The following is a 17,354-nucleotide window of genomic DNA, read 5'->3' as shown; positions in this document are numbered from 1 at the left end:
TTCGCACTCTGTCAGAGAGTTATTTTCACCACCATCATGTGGCTCTGCTCCCAGGGGAGGAGGCTGGAGGGCCAGAGGTGACACAAGAGGTGTGAGGGCAACAGGAGGCAGGGTCGGGGGAAAGGAAGGGTGAGAGAGGGGGCTGGGGGGAGGCAGGGTGGGGGGAAAGGAGAGGTGAGAGAGAGGGCTGGGGGAGCAGGGGTGGGGGGAAAGGAGGGGTGAGAGAGGGGGCTGGGGGGAGGCAGGGTGGGGGGAAAGGAGGGGTGAGAGAGAGGGCTGGGAGAGTGGGGGTGGGGGGAAAGGAGGGGTGAGAGAGGGGGCTGGGGGGAGCGGTGGGGGGGAGTCACGCGGGGAGGGGGAGGGGCGGGGAGTGGGGAGGCGAGATGGGAGGGCTCCGTGGAGACAGGAGGGGTAAGGCAACCTGGTCCCCTTGCCACTCAAGCCTTTAAAACATCAACCCATCACTTCAGCTCCTCTCCCCCTTCTCCCAGCTTGGAATAAAATCCTAACCCACCACTGAGGCTTCGCCCCTCGCTACGGCCCCCTGAACGGTGGGCCCCTTTGCCCCCACATTTCCTTGAACACGCCAAGCTTTGTGCAGTGTTGCTTCTTCTGATTGTTGTTCTGTCGCTCAGTCGTGTTTGACTCTTTGCGACCCCATGGACTGCAGCATACCAGGCTTCCCTGTCCTTCACTATCTCCGGAGAGTGTTCCAATTCAGGTCCGTTGAGTCAATGACGCTCTTTCTGATAGGGATAGACTAAGGATAGTTACACAAGCAGTTGCAGAGGTCCCAGTAGGGGACTAGAGACAGAGGGAACCCAGGGAACTCTGGGGGACTGCTGCAAGTTAGTGAGCACTCAAGAAAACTATCAGAACATCATGGGACGAAGCAGGCTTGCTTAACTATAAAGCCATAAATGGAAGCATGAGATATGCCCCAGGTCATTAAGTGAAAGAAAAAAAGTATTCTGTGCTGGGAGCCGGCGAGAGACATCCCACTCGTGACAAAGGTCATGAGGAAGGAGGCTCGGCATACGCAAAGGCGGGATCGAGCCTTGGGAGTCCCCCCGGATATTCTCGAGCATCTACCCCCAAAAAACCAGAGTCTGCCTACTTTATTGCTTTGTGCTCTCACCTCTGACTTTACTGGGGGCTGTCCCCCACCACCATCTCGCTCTCTGTCAAAGAGTTAACCTACAGCTCCAATTAATAAAGTTCCTGGGCAATTAGGAGTGTTTAAATCGAAACCCCTCAGATGGCTCTCTAACTCGCCTGACAAGTTTACCCGGACACCTACAGCTATGCATACGATGTTTACAGTCTCCCAGCCTCAAGAGGCATGGGAAGCTTAAGATATTCAAATAGATTAGAGCCTCTCAGAGAGTTAGAAACTGTCAGAATAAAACTAGTAAAAGATTTCATTGATGAACCAATGCTTGTTGCCAAGTTTTCACATCCCCTGGATTGTATCCTTGAATGTGTATTAATTATAGTTGGTATGTTGAAAAAATAAGTAGTGGCCTTGGTGTTAGTAACTTTAGACCCTTAAGGTAATAAATTCTTTCCTTTGTTGTAAACCCATTACACATCCGCCCTATAGGAATGTAATTTTATCTTCGGAAGATGGCGCCAAACCTTAAAATAATTACTCTTAGAGAAAATTAGTCTTTGTTGGTAAGTCTTTGTCAAGAGTCATAAAATGTTAATAGGCCTTCTGGCCAGAAGATGATGTAAATCACCTAAACCATTTGTATATGATAAATTTACAGGAAAGAAACCCTGGTTTTTGATAAGGATCAAAGACTGCTGACTTTGCATCCCCTATTATCCTCTATGTGTAACTTAGGGCATAAAAAGCCCCGTTGAACATAAAGCTACGGGCCTTGCTCACCAACGCTTGGTCTCCCCATGTCATTCTTCCCCTTAACCTCCAGCTGAGTCTCCATCTGGAGCGCAGATATCCTCTGCGACCATTTATTTGCCTGGGCTTCTAAGACCCACTTGAGAAGGTGTCTAAGGTGGGGCACCTTCCGCTATTCGAGAGGGCGCCTGCGGCCTCTGTGGTCAGAGCTAACCTGGTGTCACGGGTTATATTGATTTTCCGCGTAAACCAAGCTACTCAGCTTCTTTTCTCCACTGAATTTTCCTACTGAGCTATCCTCATTCTATTACTCTTTATATCTTTGATAAATAAATAAATAGGTCGCCTACGCCGTCTCTCCCTCAAATACCCTGGATCAGCTGGGGCTGGACCTCAGCAATTCTGCTGATTTAAGTAAGCACTGAGACAGTCCTAGTTTGACCTTATAGGGTCAGATACTCTCCTGTCCGATGTGAAGGAGGAGCTAGTGATGAAAAGTGAAAGTTGCTCAGTTGTATCCAACTCTTTGGGACCCCATGGACTATACAGTCCATGGAATTTTCCATGACAGAATACTGGAGTGGGTAGCATATCCCCCCTCCAGTGGATCTTCCCAACCCAGGAATCGAACTGGGGTCTGCTGCATTGCAGGTGGATTCTTTACCAACTGAGCTATCAGGGAAGACCACCTAGTGATGAAAGCCTGAGGTCTACTCGAAGAATGAGAAGGCAGTCTTTCCCCTCTCCCCAACTTTCCTTCGATTATAAAAATGTAACCCACTTAATCCTTGGGGCAGAGCCTCCTCTCTCGCAAGTGTCCTATATCAATAAATCTACTTCTTGCCTAGCACTTTGCCTCTCACTGAATTCCTTCTGTGCTGAAACACGAGACCCTGAGCCTCAGTACGTTGAGACACCAGGTGAGTGACTCCAATTATAAGACTGTGGGCTCAAGTCCTAATCTGGGTTGCACTTTTGCCCCAACTTCCCTCCCTTGCCCTTTGACCTGCCCTGCTCCTGTTTATCTATGGTCTCAAGGTCACTCTCTGCAGGGGAATGTGGCTGCCTTTTGCCTGCTCACCTTCCCTTTCTCTTTCAAGGGGTCCTTTGGGGGGCCACCCCTTCCCTACTCTCATTCTAGGAGGTTCACCCTGTTCCCCAGGCCTGTGCCCCAGACCCGGATGATCAATGAATTCCAAGTCCAGCAGCCAAGTGACAGGCTCAGGGAAGGTCTTGTGGACCAAAGTCAGCCAAGAAAGTGTAACTCTGGGATAGACTGGCCCAGAAAGAGACACTGTTTTCTATTGATGGGATGCTGATGCTGGCACCGCTCCATCCTACAGCTGTCGTCTTCTCCTCGCCTCTCAGCTCTGGGGAGTGGAGAATACTCCCGAGGGTGAGGCTAATACAGTGGAAAGCAAGGAAAGAAGAGCACCCAGAGCTCCTGGATCCAGCTATGCCTGAAGCTAGTCTGTCTGTGGAGTTTGCAATCACTTTTCCTCCAGATGGTGACTGCAGCCATGAAATTAAAAGACGTTTACTCCTTGGGAGAAAAGTTATGACCAACTTAGCATATTGAAAAGCACAAACATTACTTTGCCAACAAAGGTCTGTCTAGTCAAAGCTATGGTTTTTCCAGTAGTCATGTATGGATGTGAGAGTTGAACTATAAAGAAAGCTGAGCGCCAAAGAATTGATGCTTTTGCACTGTGGTGTTGGAGAAGACTCTTGAGAGTCCCTTGGACAGCAAGGAGATCCAACCAGTCCATCCTAAAGGAAATCAGTCCTGAATATTCGTTGGAAGGACTGATGCTGAAGCTGAAACTCCAATACTTTGGTCACCTGATGGGAACAGCCAACTCATTGGAAAAGACCCTGATGTGGGAAAGACTGAAGGCGGGAGGAGAAGGGGACAACAGAGGATGAGATGGTTGGAGGACATCACTGATTCAATGAACATGAGTTTGAGTAAACTCCGGGAGTTGGTGATGGACAGGGAGGTCTGGCCTGCTGCAGTCCCTGGGGTCGCAAAGAGTCGAACACGACTGACTGAATTGAACTGAAGTCCTCCTTTGGCAAAGTCAGCCACTGGGTGGCGTTTTCTATCCCTTGTCCTACCTGATACTGCCCAGTCCACCATCTCCAGGTCAGACTGCCCACCTCTTTAACTCACAGAGATTTACAAGATGGATATGTAATTCCATTACACATCTGTGAGTAATTAATGTGTAATCACATGATTATCTATGTGGCCTGGTCTAAGGTTGCCCCGAGACTGAGCACCCCTAGAGGACAGGATAGCATCTGGCTGCTGCACAGATGTGGCCCCAGCACAGCTCCTGGCACGGGGAGAGCCTGGCACGTCACAGGTTTGCAGTAACATGCAGGGCTCCTCTCTGGATGGCTGCTGCCCGGCACAGCGTCAGCCAGGCTCGGAAGACAGTTCTGCGGTGGCTGTAGTGGCTAGGAGTTTGGGCTCTGGTGCCAGACAGGGCCTGGTTCAAATCCCAAACTGGGGTGACCTTGGGCAAGGTGTCTGCCCTCCCTGATCCCGTCTCACTACCCAGGGACAGCCGTGGTCTCACCTCACAGGGCCGCGGCGAGGGTGAAATGAGAGAAAAGATGCCAGACACACAGTATGCGCGCATAGCAGGTGACAGCGTGATTATCCCCAAGTGCCCAAGCCAGCAGGCCAGCTGTCCCATGGACTCTGCCCAAGGTCAGGGCTCCAGTGCAGAAGATGCAGTTGCCACGGTGTTGGGAAAGGGTTTATTCAGTCCTGGAGAGGAGCCGGCCTGGCTGGGCAGAGGCAGGGCCTGCTCGGGGCCAGGCCTTCAGCCCTGGGGCAGCTCCAGGCCAGCCAGGCGGGGCTGGTAGACGCCAGGGGCCAGCAGCTTCAGGGTGAACTCAGTGATGACGGCTGTGAGCCCCCAGACCCGGTGTGGCCCGTGCAGGAATACGGGCAGCGTATACTGGAAGTGGCCACCGCGGCAGAAGTGGGTGTAACCTTGGTTCTGCTCCTGCAGCAGATGGGCCAGGGGCAGGGCGAACACTTCATCCACCTGTGGGCAGGGGGCAGAGAAAGGGCAGAGAGAGGGCAGACAGAGCGCTGGCCACTGCAGCCTCCCCCATCAGGACAACCCACCCTCCCCCTTCCTCCAGATGCCCCCACTCACCTCCTCAGGGTTGGGCCTGAGGCTCTGGGGATCCACCGGGCCCACGCCAGCCAGCACTGGCACCACTGTGGCCTTTTCCTGTGGTGGGAGGGGAGCAGGCTGTCAGGGCAGGGCTGGGCTGGGCTTGGCGGGGCTTTGGGCCAGGGGAGCCTGAGGGGAGGCCTCTGGGGCCTATAGCCGTGCAGGCTGGGTCCACCCGGCCCTGCTCATGGACTTGCTCCAGCCATGCTGACTGGCTCAGGCCCCCTCAACACACTAGACCCACTCGAGCCTCTGGGCCATTGCTCTCCCTTACTTTTACCACCCTCAAATCTCCCCTGCCTAGCCTTCAATGCCCTCCCCAACCTCTGTCCACCAAGCTGAGTGGAGCTGGTTCACCTGGAGCCACCTCCATCCCAGGACTGAGCCTCAGGATCCCCCGTGAAAGGGGAATCAAATACCCCTGGCCCCGTCCTGATGGGTGTGGGAGGTTGGAACACAACGGCTGGGCAGGTTGTCTGGGACCCCACAGGCCTTGGTGACTACCACAGTCCCCACAGCCACCTTCCTGGTCCCTGAGCGCCCTGCTCCTAGCCCGGGGCAAGCAGAGAGGCCGAGCGGGGTGAGGGCCTGAAGGGCTTACCCGGTAGTGCACGGGCCGCAGGACTCCCCACACCTGCTCCTCGGGCACAGCCATGCCCAGCTCCTCCTGCGTCTCCCTCAGGGCCGTGTGCACCACGTCCCGGTCAGCGGGGTCACACTTGCCACCTGGGAAACTGAACAGGTAGAGGGAGGCTGCTTCTTGGGCCACTGGGGCCATGAAGGGCTGGGGGTAGCCGCTGCGGCAGGGACTCGCTTAAAAAAAACGTCTCTGCCCCTAGTTTGCAGAGAGGGCTGGGTAAGCCCCACGGCCTCTGCAGGCTCGGTTTACCTCCCTGAACAACAGGAGTAAGGGGGAGAAGCCCCGGAGCTCAGGCACGCTAAACTGGGCTTATCGTGGGTCGCCCCAGAGGTGCTGACAGCAACCCTAGGGTGTTCCCCCTTTCCGCCGGGGGAGGGGGGTCGCGGCCTGGGCGGGAAGCCAGATAGCCCCGCCCCGCGCTCCCCCTTGGCTCCCGGAGGGGAATCCTCCTGCAGTCGCAGGCAAGAGGCGAAGTTCTGCCTTTTCAGTGTGTGTGCTTGGTCGCTCAGTCGTGTCCGGCTCTTTGTGACCCCGTGGACTGTAGCCCGTCAGGTTCCTCTGTGCATGGGGATTCTCTAGGCAAGAAGACTGGAGTGGGTTGCCATGCCCTCCTCCAGGGGAATCTTCCCCACCCTGGAATCGAACCCCAGGTCTCCCGCATTGCGGGCAGATTCTTTACCGTCTGAGCCACCAGGGAAGCCCAAGAATACTGGAGTGGGTAGCCTATCCCTTCTCCAGGGGATCTTCCCGACCCAGGAATCGAACCGAGGTCTCCTGCATTGCAGGCGGAGTCTTTATGAGCTGAGCTACCGTGTGTCCCGCGCCCGCGCTTCGAGCGATCCGCGCGGCGGCGCCGGGGCAGGAGTACCTGCGGCGCCAGGTTCCGGGCGGAGGGATGTGGATAGTTGACTGCCTCCACAGCCGGCTGGCCGACGGGCTCTACTTAGACCCATTCTGCAGAGGCGGAAACCAAGGCTCGGGGAGGCTAAGTGCCTTGCCCACGACCCGGCAGCCTCCGGGGTTTAGCGGCGCCCTCCTAGAAGGGAGAGGAGGTCCCGGCAGGTGTACCTGACGTCACCCTTGTGCCTCCCGGCCAGGCGGCTGGACCGCAGCGTGTAGAGTAGCGCCGGGACCCCGCGCACCGAGCACAGCGGCACGAGGACCGCGGCCGCCGCAGGCCGCGCGCGCAGCCGGGCCGTGGCTCCCGCCAGCAACCGCCGGCAGCGCTGTTCGCCCTCCGCCGACAGGCAGTCGGGCAGCATGTCCGGTCCAGCGCGGCGGGGACACCGAGGGCACCGGACGGCGCGAGGGAAGAAGCTCGGGCGAGCACACTAGGGGCGGTCTCTCGGGAACTTGGGGGGCGGGCCGTGGGAGGAGTCTGACCGCCTTGGTGGGGAGCGGTAACGGCACAGGCCACGCCTACGAGGGCGGGGCCCGACCAAGGGGTGGACTCAGGCAGGGGAGGGGCCCCTCTGAGAATTGTGGGGCGGGGCGGGAAGGGGCGGGGCTCGATAGCCTGGGCTTCCGGCAGGGGCAGGCTTGGGCTTCCGGTAGGAGAGGGCCTGGGGCGGGGCGGGCCTGGCCTGGGGCGGGGCGGGAAGGGGCGTGACTCGATGGTCTGGGCTTCCGGTAGGGGCGGGCCTGGGCTTCCGGTAGGGGCGGGGCTAGGGCGGGTAGGGGCGGGGCTGGCCCGACGGGTCTGGAGAGTGTCCCTTGCCTAGTGCAACTAGACTCGTGTCTGGCCGGCGACTGGGGTCGGCCGTACTGACCGCGGGGTTTGGGAGTCGGGGTGTCTGATTGTTGAGACCCCGCATTTCTCTGCGCCCGCAAGTGCTGCAGGATGTTTGGAGTCGGCGTTTAGCGGGTAGAGATGCCTCCCCACCCTCCGGGCCCTATCTCCTGGCTCCGCTGGGTGGCATGAGCTGAGCCCTCTAGCTCCAGGGGACCCACTCCAGCCCCAGACCTTTCCCCTGCTTTTCCCACCTCCGGGAGCTGGCCTCTTCTCTCCCGTCTCCTCTGCAACTTCTGCTCTTACAGGTGCTGGTCATTTTCTCTAGAAGCTCTCCTGCCTGGAATTTTGATTGAATTCTCAAACTCCTCGCGCCACCCCCACCTTGACCCCTGTGGTCACTGCCAGTGGCGTGCTGCACCCCTCTGCCAGACTGTGGCAAACCCCTCCCCCCCTCAAGGACCAGACACCCTGGTTTTGCACACAGCACCTAAACGTGAAATGGCAGGTGTCCCATGCTTTGCTTCGACTTTGAGCAGTGCCTCCCTGAGCTGCAGTTTTGGTCCTCATCTGGGCGGCGAGGCAGAGGGCAGGATTACAACCTCCCTCACAGCCCTGCCACTCAGCTTGTGTTGCCGGCTTTACCATGACTCTGCTCCCTGGGATGCCAGCAGCACGGAGCAGAGCTTTGTGATGTCTGCAGCCCAGACTCTGAGGTGTGGGCTTTCCTGAGGCCCTCCACCCTGACCTCCGAGGACAGAAGTGCTCTGACCACCCATTCCGTATGGTTTAATGTTGGAGGGAAGAGAAAGGTAAAGCAGGGTTTGGAGGAGTCGCCTCCAGGGCAGGGGGTGCAGCTTGGAGATAGGGGGTCCAATCCCAAGCCTGGCACCACCTCAGCCTGGTAACTCTGGGCAGGTCGCTTTCCTCTCTGGGCTCCACCTGCCCTGCTCTCCTGGTCAAGGGAGGTGGGGGAGGGGAGGGTCTCTGCAGAGGTAAGGCTGAAGAGAGTGGGCTCCAGGGTGAGAGGACTCTGTCCACAGGGCCCCCACCGTCACTGTGGGTCCTGGCCAGGCCCCAGGCACATTGCAGTGGGGGCGAGGAGCCCCAGCCCTGCTGGGAGGGGCAGGCCTCCCTGGTCCCTGTCGGCCTGGATATTGGGGAGGGGGTATGGTGCTGGTCGGGCCCTTGGTCGGACGGGGCTTGAGGCTCCAGGGTACAGGCCCTGGTAGGTGAGGGGTGGGTAGGTGGCTGGGGCCAGCAGTGCCTCAGGAGGGGCCAGCAGCTGATGGTGGAGCCTGGCGGGGATCCTGGAGGTGAAGGCTTTGTTGGGGTCTGAGGGGGGAGGGCGTGGTCTGAGTGGACCCCAGGCCTCCCCTCATGCCTTCAGCCCACTGGTCTAAGAGCCTGCTGCTCTCCTTTCTCAAGTTGCCCAGCGCTTAGCCTCTGTGCTTGCTCTTGCCTCTGCCTGGAATTTCTTCCCCTCCTCCTCCCTCCTTCTCGGTCCTTCAAGGCCCAGCTCAGGAACCGCCTCCTCCAGGAAGTCTACCAGACCTCCACCCTCACCCTCTACCACCCCTGCTCTCCACAACTTGTCCCTGCCCAACTGTTCTCCCTGCCCTGGGTCCAAAATTGTCTCAGACGTCTATTTCTGCTTCCCCTCTCTGTCCACACAGATGCCTGGTGAGCTTGCTGAGCAGTCTACAGCTCCTTCCTCGGGGCCCTGTGGCCCTGTCCCCTCCCTTCCTTCCCACTCAGTGGGCTCCAGTCCCACGGTGTCTGTGGGCCTGGGGGCTGACCTTTCTCCCGCTCAGTGGAGCCTTTCAGCAGGCGGGGGCCGAGGCTGCTGCGACTCCGGGTCGGGACTCTGAGCAGGGGCCGTGGAGATATAGGCCTGGAGGTGGGGCAAGCAGGAATGGGGGCAGAGGTCATGGTGGGGAGCCCAGGGCAAAGGTCATGGTCTGAGTCAGGTAGTGGGACCCCAGGACAAGCCAGTGGCTGTGACCCTGAAGGAAGGGTCAGGAGCTGAGAACTGAATAGATGCCTAGGGATAGAAATGGGGTGAGAGGATGGGGCCAGACGGTACCAGGAGTCTGGGTCACTCTCCCGAAAGCCCTTGGCAAAAGGATTGCTGGCAATTTTCAGCTGGGTGATCTGCAGAGGAGAGAGTGTAGTTAGAGGTCAGCCTTGAGCTGGGGAGAGGCTGTGGGGCCCCAGGCTAGCCACCCTCTCCTCCCTGGATCCCTGCAATCTGGAGGCCCTGGGCCTCTCAGTCCAGGAACCACAGAGACAGTGGGCATGAAGGCAGGGGAATGACTGTGGGCTGATGCCCATGGAGTCCCAGAAGGAGAGACGAGCAGGACTTTGTGCGCCTGTCGGGCCTAAGAACCTGGTACTTCAGTTTCTCCCACGTGATGGACTAGGGGAATCAGGTCGGGAACTGTGGCCTGACGCACCCGGTGGTTCTGATACGCCGTCACGGCCGTGAACTGGGTCTCCGCGAAGATGAAGGACTTGAAGTTCTCCTGGGCGTAGCGCTCGCTGTCTTTGCGGGGGTCCACGAAGACCACGTGGAAACGCGGCTGGTAGCGGTGCATGGAGTTGAGGATGATCTGTGGGGCGGGCAGGCGGCGGAAGCCAGCCTTCGCTGAGGCTGACGCCCTTCCTCCAGGGCCCCCCACCCCCGCCCCGTCTCATAACTGCTGGTGCCGCATGTGAGGTTGCGAGTCTGCGGTTCTGAGTCAAAGGCCCCTTTGTGTCTGAGCTTTCAGGCGGCTTGGCCTCTCTCACTCCCACATCCCAGCCATCACAGGATGGTTTAGGATCTGACCGCCTCTCCTACCCCGTGGCCTCCACGCCGCCCAACCACCACCATCTTTCTCCTGGATTTCTCCAGCCACCTCCCAGCTGCGCTCCCTGCCTCCACTTGGTGCCTCTGCCTGTTTTCCACATAGCAGCCCTAATGAGCTGCTGCTCAGAACCACCACCCCCCATCCGTGTCTCCCACCCCACACAGAGTAAAGATCTGAATCCTCTCCACAGCCAACTGGTCCTGCAGATCAGCGCAGGCCGCCCCTAGTATCTCTTCCCCTCCCGCTGCTCCTCCTCGCTTCACTCCAGCCACACGGGAGCCTCCTTGCAGGTCCTCCGACTCCCCAGTATCCTCCTGCCTCAGGGCCTTTGCACTCGCTGGCTCCTCTGCCTGCCACAGCTCCCTCTTCTATATACACAGGCTCCCTCCTCCACTCCATCAGACTTCTCTTCAAATAGCCTCAGTTGCCACCTCCATCTCAGACCCCTTCCCTGTTTCCTTTTTCTCCTGACGTCAGCCTGATCTTTGCCTTGGAGAAAGTGTCAACGATGCTATGTTCTTGCGTCTGTGGTGGGCCTGGGCAGTTCCCTCTGCTGTCCGACCCCCTGGCCAGGTGGAATTGGGCATCAAAGCCCCAGCCGGTTCTGGCCCCAGGCTTCATCACACTCAGGCCCCAGTGTCCCCTGTCCTGGCCCAACCCCTCCCCATGGTGGCCCGGGCCTCACGTGGCCGTTTTCATCCAGCAGGTTGTTGGTCAGCTTGAGCTTGTCAAAGGACACGATCTGACGCATCCACTGCGCGCCCTTGGCCGGTGAGTCGGGGTGGAAGTGCACGCGGCCGGGCGTGGCCGGGTCCGCCTTGCCTGCCACCAGCCAGGCAGAGCTGTGGAAGGCATACCTGGGGACGGAGCGAGGTGGCGAGGGCGCCCTGACTGCACCCCAGGGCGCCTACCTCGTCCCTCTGCTGCCCCCACCTGGAGCCAAGACTGACGGGGGTCAACATGTCCCCTACTGCCCACGTGCTGGCCCATATGCACACGAGGAACCAGAGGCTCCAGAAGGGTGTCTGGCCTGGGGTCCCCGCGGTCACGCCTGCCACCCTGGGCTAGCCCCTTCCATCCCTGCCTGCCGGGGATAGACCCCCTGACATGGCTCCAACTGGCCCCTATTCACCCAGGGAACGGGTGGGCTTCTGCTTCCCCATCTCAGTGCCTGAGGTCTAAGCTGCGAGCCCCAGACCTGTATCTCTTGTCGTCCAAAGGCACGAAATCCATGAGCAGGGCGTAGTCAGCCAGCGAGTCCATGCCCAGTATCTTCACCTGGAAGGTGGGGAACATCCTCCTGCGGGAGGGGGTGCTCAGCAGCCCCAGCATGGTTCCAGCCTGTCCCCCATCCCACCACCCCCTCACCCCCCCGTGCTCATACCTGCCCGCCTTGGTGACAATCATCTCTGTGCCCAGCTGGTTGAACTCTTCCCACAGAGCCTTCATCTCCAGCTGAACCGTCACACTGGACACACGTGGGTTCTTGGGGCCCTGCTCAGTGGGCTCACCCACCGCTGGAGCCCCTGTGGAACTGGTGGAAGGGCCTGATGGTAACATGGAGTTTGGCTGGGGCTCCCAGCTGGAGCTGGTCATGGGCAGTGTGTAGGTCTCTGAGGGGGCAAATACCCCAAGGCTAGCAGAGAGGAAGGCTGGGGAGAGAGGACAGGATGTGGGCCTTTGGCCTCTGTTCTCCTCACCCACCCCGACTCCACCTGACCAGCCTTCATCTTTCAGGCTGCACTAAGATGCCTCTTCTTCCAGGAAGCCCTCCCTGATTGCCAGGCCTGTGTTCCCATAGGATCCCTAACTCAGCATCACTTCATGAGGTAAATGTTCACTTAAAGCTCCTGGAGGCCAGAGACAGGACCTGTCTGGCTTCCCAGGGAATCTTTGTGCCATCAGGAGGCTGTGTGGCCTTGAGCAAATTATTTCACCTCCTGGAACCTCAGTTTCCACATCTGTCCCAAGGAGTTCTTAAATCTGTCTTATTGAGCTGACGTGAGGATTCATGAAGACACACACAGGGCCTGACACGCAGTAGGCCCTTCAGAAAGGACCTTGTTATGGATGATGGTACAGGTGGGGTTGTGGGGGGGTGGGGGTGGGGGAGTCTTTCTCAGTTCTGTGCAGACCTGGCTTCCTTGTGCTGCTTAAGGAATACTAAGCTGAAGGAGATCCCCAAATTACTGTGACTGACTCTTACCCATCTCTGACCCTGAAGTTGTGTTAATCACTGAGTCATGTCTGACTCTTTGTGACCCCATGAACTGTTGCCCACCAGGCTCTTCTGTCCATGGGATTCTCCAAGCCAGTTTTAACATCTTTCCTCTCTGGCCTCCTCACTTTTTTCTTAAGAGCCCCTCTTTTGGGCTTCCCTGGTGGCCTAGTAGTTAAGAATCCAACTGCCAATGCAGGGGATACGGGTTTGATCCCTGGTCCGGGAAAATCTCACATGGCACAGAGCAACTAAGCCTGTGTGTCGTAACTCCTGAAGCCCACGGACCCTAGAGGCCGTGTTCTGCCTCAAGAGAAGCCACCACGATGAGAAGCCCAAGCACCACCACAAAGAATGACCCCTGCATGCAGCAACGAAGACCCAGAGCAGCCAAAAATAAATCTTAAAAAGATAAAAGAGCCCATTTTTGGTCTGCAATCCTGGCACATGGCTTGTGTAAAAGTTTGCCATGGCTCCATCCTTCTTATTAAAAAAAAATTTTATTTTAACTACAATGAGATACTTTATACCTACGAGGATGGCTATTACCAAAAACCAAAGCAAGTAACAAAAACAATAACCAAAAAAGTATTACACATGTTGGTGAAGATGTAGAGAAATTGGAACCTTTGTGCATTGCTGGTGGGATGTTAGACAGTGTAGCCCCTGTGGAAAACCACTGATGGTTCCTCAAAATATGAAAGATAGAATTACTACGAAAAGTGGAAGTGTTAGTCAGTCATGTCTGACTCTTTGAGTCTCCTGCATTGGTGGGCAGATTCTTTACCACTGTGCCACTTGGGAAGCCCATGTCCAACTCTTTGTGACCCTGTGGACTACAGCCTGCCAGCTTCCTCTATCCATGGAATTCTCCAGGCAAGAATACTGGAATGCCCAAAAGAACCAAGAGCAAGTAGCTGAACAGATACGGGTTCATTGGTATTCAGAGCAGCATTGTTCGCAACAGCTAAAATGTGGATGCAAACCTCGTGTCTGTCCACTGATGGATGAGTGGATAAGAACGTGTGTATCCAGACAAGGAAATATTATTCAGTCTTTGAAAGGAAGGGTATTATGATGCAGACCATGACATGGATGACCCTTGAGGATGTTATGCTAAGTAAAACAAGCCAGTCACAAAAGGACAAAGACTGTATGATTCCATTCATAAGAGGTGCCTAGTAGCGAAATTCATAAACAGAAAGTGGATGGCGGTTGCCAGGGGCAGGGAGAGGGAATGAATTAATGTTCAATGGGGACAGTGTTTCAGCTTTGCAAGATGCAGAAAGTTCTGGAGATAGATGGAGGTGATGGTTGCACACCAATATGAATGTGCTTAATGCCACTGAACACTTAAAAATACTTAAAATGATAGTTTTGGTGTTATGTTTGAAAAAGTGAAAAAGAAACTGTTAGTCGCTAGTCATGTCTGACTCTTTGAGACCCCATGGACTGTTGTCTGCCAGGTTCCTCTGTCCGTGAAATTCTCCAGGCAAGAATACTGGATTGGGTTGCCATGCCCTTCTCCAGGGGATCTTCCCAACTCAAGGATCAGACCTGGGTGTCCTGCATTACAGGCGGATTCTTTACTGTCTGAGCCATCAGGGAAGACCCATGTTATGTATATTTTAACACAAAATTTTAAAACTAGAAAAGACATCCTGAAAAGCAGACTGTTCATTTCTAGCAGCCCCACGTGGGTTGAGAACCTAGTAAAACTGTGTGATCCCCTGGGCAGAGGTAGAATTATGGTGCTGGATGGATGGATGGACAGATCCATGGGTGGAGGGAGTTTCCTGGGATGATCACAGTTTCCTGTGATGAGTTGACAGGCGGGCAGCACCTGGCCAGAGCCAGTGCATAGTAGGTACCAGGTGAGAGTGTGGGGTCCAAGGTCAGTGGCCCCATCCTCAGCAGCCCTGAGAGCCGCATGTGAGAAGTGGCACCTCACTAAAGTCCCTGGAAGCTCTGCAGTCTGGGGATGGGTGGGTCTTACTGAAAGGGGACGGGCCATATCAGGTCTAAATCCCCCAGAGATGAAGGGTGGATGGGCCGATGTCCCCCATCACCTGGACCAGGCCATCAGGTGGGCAGTTGCCCATCACTTAGCTGTCCTGCTGGGGCAGGTACATCATCCAGATAACGGACGCCAGCCCCAGGGTCTTTGGTGATGTGTCCCAAGGGAAAGAGGCTCATGGTTTTGCTGGGCCTGGGGGCTTCGCAGGCTGGTCACTGGCTCCCCAGTCTTTTCTGAGCCTATACCCTGCCCCTCCTGGTTCACATGCTGCCCTGTGCTGCCCTCAGTAACTCTGGGGAGGGGCCTGTCCTCTGCCCACTTCCTCTGAAAGCCAACACCCCTTGATTGCCAATTTCCACCGACATGGAGTCAGATTTGGAGGGGAAGTTGCGGTCCTTGTCCACCTTGATACGCAAGGGGTGAGGCCCATAGAAAGGAGGGGCCAGGCCTAAGGTCCCCCGTGCCTGATAAGGCTTTCACCTCCCAGAAATGGCTCTATCCTGCTGCCTATCAGCACTCCCACATTTGCACTTGGATGGCTGCATGGGCCCCGCCCTGGTGGGGCCTGAGGCCTCAGCCTGGGCTGCCCCTGCCCCATGCTCTTGCCCAGGCCCTGGGTACAGTAGGGTTTACCTGGTCCCTAAGCTTAGACCCAGCCCCACCCCACCCACCCCGGAGCTTGAACCCACTTGTGGGACTGCCTTGGCCGCCTGCCCCTTACCTGCCATGGGACAGCCCGGACTTCCGGTTCCTGGAGACAGTGGTTCAGCTGGGGTCCCTGCCTGCCGTCCCGGTGGTCAGCCTCTCCTGGTCTCCCAGTCCATCGGCAGCACGGCTCAGTGCTCAGGCCCTCCCTCGGTCTCCAGCCTCCTGGCAGGTCTGTCCTTCCTTCCTGGATCGTCTACGTCTTGGTTCTCTCCTCAAGCCAGCTACCTGGTCTCTGCAGGTGGGACCTCGGCTCTGGGGTGTGCAGAGCCCCTTCTGCCCTTAGACTGGACTGCTCGAGGCCCCGGGCTGGGCTCCTCCAGCTCCAGGCGCGACGCTGTGCGGGAGGAGGGCAGGTGGGGAAGCTCTGACGTGGCGAGGCCGCCTCTCCCCCTCCCGGTCCCTGCTCCTGGCTTCCTCCCCTCCCATTGGAGCCCCCCAGCCATTCCTGATCAATGGGCCCAGATGCACGCAGGGCCGGGGCCCATCTCCAGGACAGGCTGGGAGATCCGCAGGGGTCTGGGCCCGGCTGAATGGAGGGGCCAGGGCTGACAGGGCCTCGGGGAGGTCGAGGGGCTGCGGTAGAAGCATGGAAGGCTGAATGGCAGAGGCGCTGCCCTCTTCCCGGGACCCAGACCCCTGACCGGGAGCTGCTGTCATGCAATCACCAGGGACCTTGGGCCTGAAAGGCAAGGGGGCAGCAGCCACGTGTATGAGCAGAAGCAGAGTCCCACCCTGGACTCGGGGGTGGGAGGCCAGGTCCTGCTGACCGCTCAGCCTATGAGCTGTGACACCGGCAGGACCTGACAGCCCTGAGCCTCGGTTTCCCCAACTGAACCAAGTGCATAATCGCTTCTGCCTGGGATGGGCTGGCCCCGCCTGGGGGGTGCAGCCTACACGGTCCCCACAGGGTCGGGGAAGCCTGGCCCAGGTCAGAGGCCTCGGGGGCAAGTCCTGACCTGGCACCTTCCCCGGCAGCCCCTGGCTATCTGGAGTGGGGCATTCAGGGAACACGCAGATGGCCAGTCAGAAAGGGAGGGGGGTCCCCTCACGCTGCTTGCTGCCATGTGGCCCAGCGCAGGTCATCGGACTAACCCTGGGTTGGCCCACGCTAGGGCCCTGGCTGGGGCACCAGGCTTGAGAGCGCACTGGGCTGGGCCTGGCATGCCCGATCAGGGTTCCCAAAGTCGACTGGACCCCACAGCTCCTCCACAGTCGAGCTCTGGGGACAGCATGACACCCCGGCCCCTCCCGGACCCACACATTGGGGGCAAACTCTCCTCCCTCAGCTCAGGGGGGCTGCTGCCTCACCCCCCCGCCCCATGCCCCAGGTCCCTGGGGCCAGGCTGGGAGGAATCCCGCCGGGAGAGTGAGGGCCAACCCTGGCACAGACCCAGCCCTGGGGTCTGCTGCTGGGCAGGATGCAGCAAGTCCTCTGCCCTTGTGAGGGAGAGTCCCAGAGGCTCCCAGGGGCCGCCTAGTGAGGTGGAGCCATGCTACCCTGTCCCAGGAGCCACGGTGGGGCAGGGGGCAGATAGGAGAAGTGATGGGGTTGGCGCCCCCTCAGCCTGGACTCCCAGGGGCCTGGGGGTCTACTGGCTTCTGGTGTGTGTGTGTGTGTACGTGTTTGCACTTGCCTTTGTGAGATGGGAAGCCTGCCACATGTATGTGAGCTCACTGGCATGCCAACCCATGGGCACACACAGACTCAAGACTCAGTGACCTGCCACCACTCGTGTGCACACGTGCACACTCTCCTCTGTGCACAGAAACACATGCTGTCTCTTACACGCATGCGCGCACACACACGCAGGCACGCCTCCCTTCTTCACAGCCTCTTCCCCAGCCGGTCCGCTCTTCCTGCCCGAGGCACCTCCTGGCCCCCTGCCCCCTCATCCATCTTGCCTGCCAGCCTGTCCCGGGTGCCCCCATATCCTTCACACCTTCTCATCTCGCTGCTCAATAGCAGGAGGCAGCGCGCAGTGGCCGCGGGGAGATGGATGGGCCGGGTCAGGGTGTAGAGGGCCCAGGGAGGGAGAGCTGGGGAGGATGGAGCTCCGGGCTCCTCCAGCCCCCGTGTCAGGCACAGGGGTGGGGGAGGCCTGGACGGCGAGGCCATACCCGGGCTCCAT

At 58.1% G+C, this 17,354-nt stretch overlaps 2 protein-coding genes across 2 annotated transcripts; both read right to left on the bottom strand.

Annotated features, from left to right (window-relative positions):
• Window positions 1-4,501: 4,501 nt before the first annotated feature.
• On the bottom strand, window positions 4,502-7,051 carry NUDT8 (nudix hydrolase 8). The gene is made up of 4 exons (XM_055580656.1): window positions 6,770-7,051; window positions 5,663-5,795; window positions 5,041-5,118; window positions 4,502-4,926 (listed from the first exon to the last, which is right to left on the bottom strand). The coding sequence occupies exons 1-4, from the start codon at window positions 6,961-6,963 to the stop codon at window positions 4,699-4,701; spliced, it is 633 nt and encodes a 210-aa protein (XP_055436631.1). The 5' UTR covers window positions 6,964-7,051; the 3' UTR covers window positions 4,502-4,698.
• Window positions 7,052-8,484: 1,433 nt separating this feature from the next.
• Window positions 8,485-17,354, bottom strand: TBX10 (T-box transcription factor 10). The gene is made up of 9 exons (XM_055583698.1): window positions 17,166-17,354; window positions 14,837-14,921; window positions 11,667-11,934; window positions 11,481-11,582; window positions 10,968-11,139; window positions 9,887-10,042; window positions 9,517-9,584; window positions 9,230-9,324; window positions 8,485-8,765 (listed from the first exon to the last, which is right to left on the bottom strand). Exons 1-9 carry the CDS (start codon window positions 17,352-17,354, stop codon window positions 8,485-8,487), a joined length of 1,416 nt encoding a protein of 471 aa, XP_055439673.1.

The sequence above is a fragment of the Bubalus kerabau genome, chromosome 5, assembly GCF_029407905.1.
Source record: "Bubalus kerabau isolate K-KA32 ecotype Philippines breed swamp buffalo chromosome 5, PCC_UOA_SB_1v2, whole genome shotgun sequence".
Lineage (NCBI taxonomy): Eukaryota > Metazoa > Chordata > Mammalia > Artiodactyla > Bovidae > Bubalus > Bubalus kerabau.
Note: the sequence above shows the minus strand (reverse complement) of the source record. Positions and strands in the feature narration are given on the sequence as shown.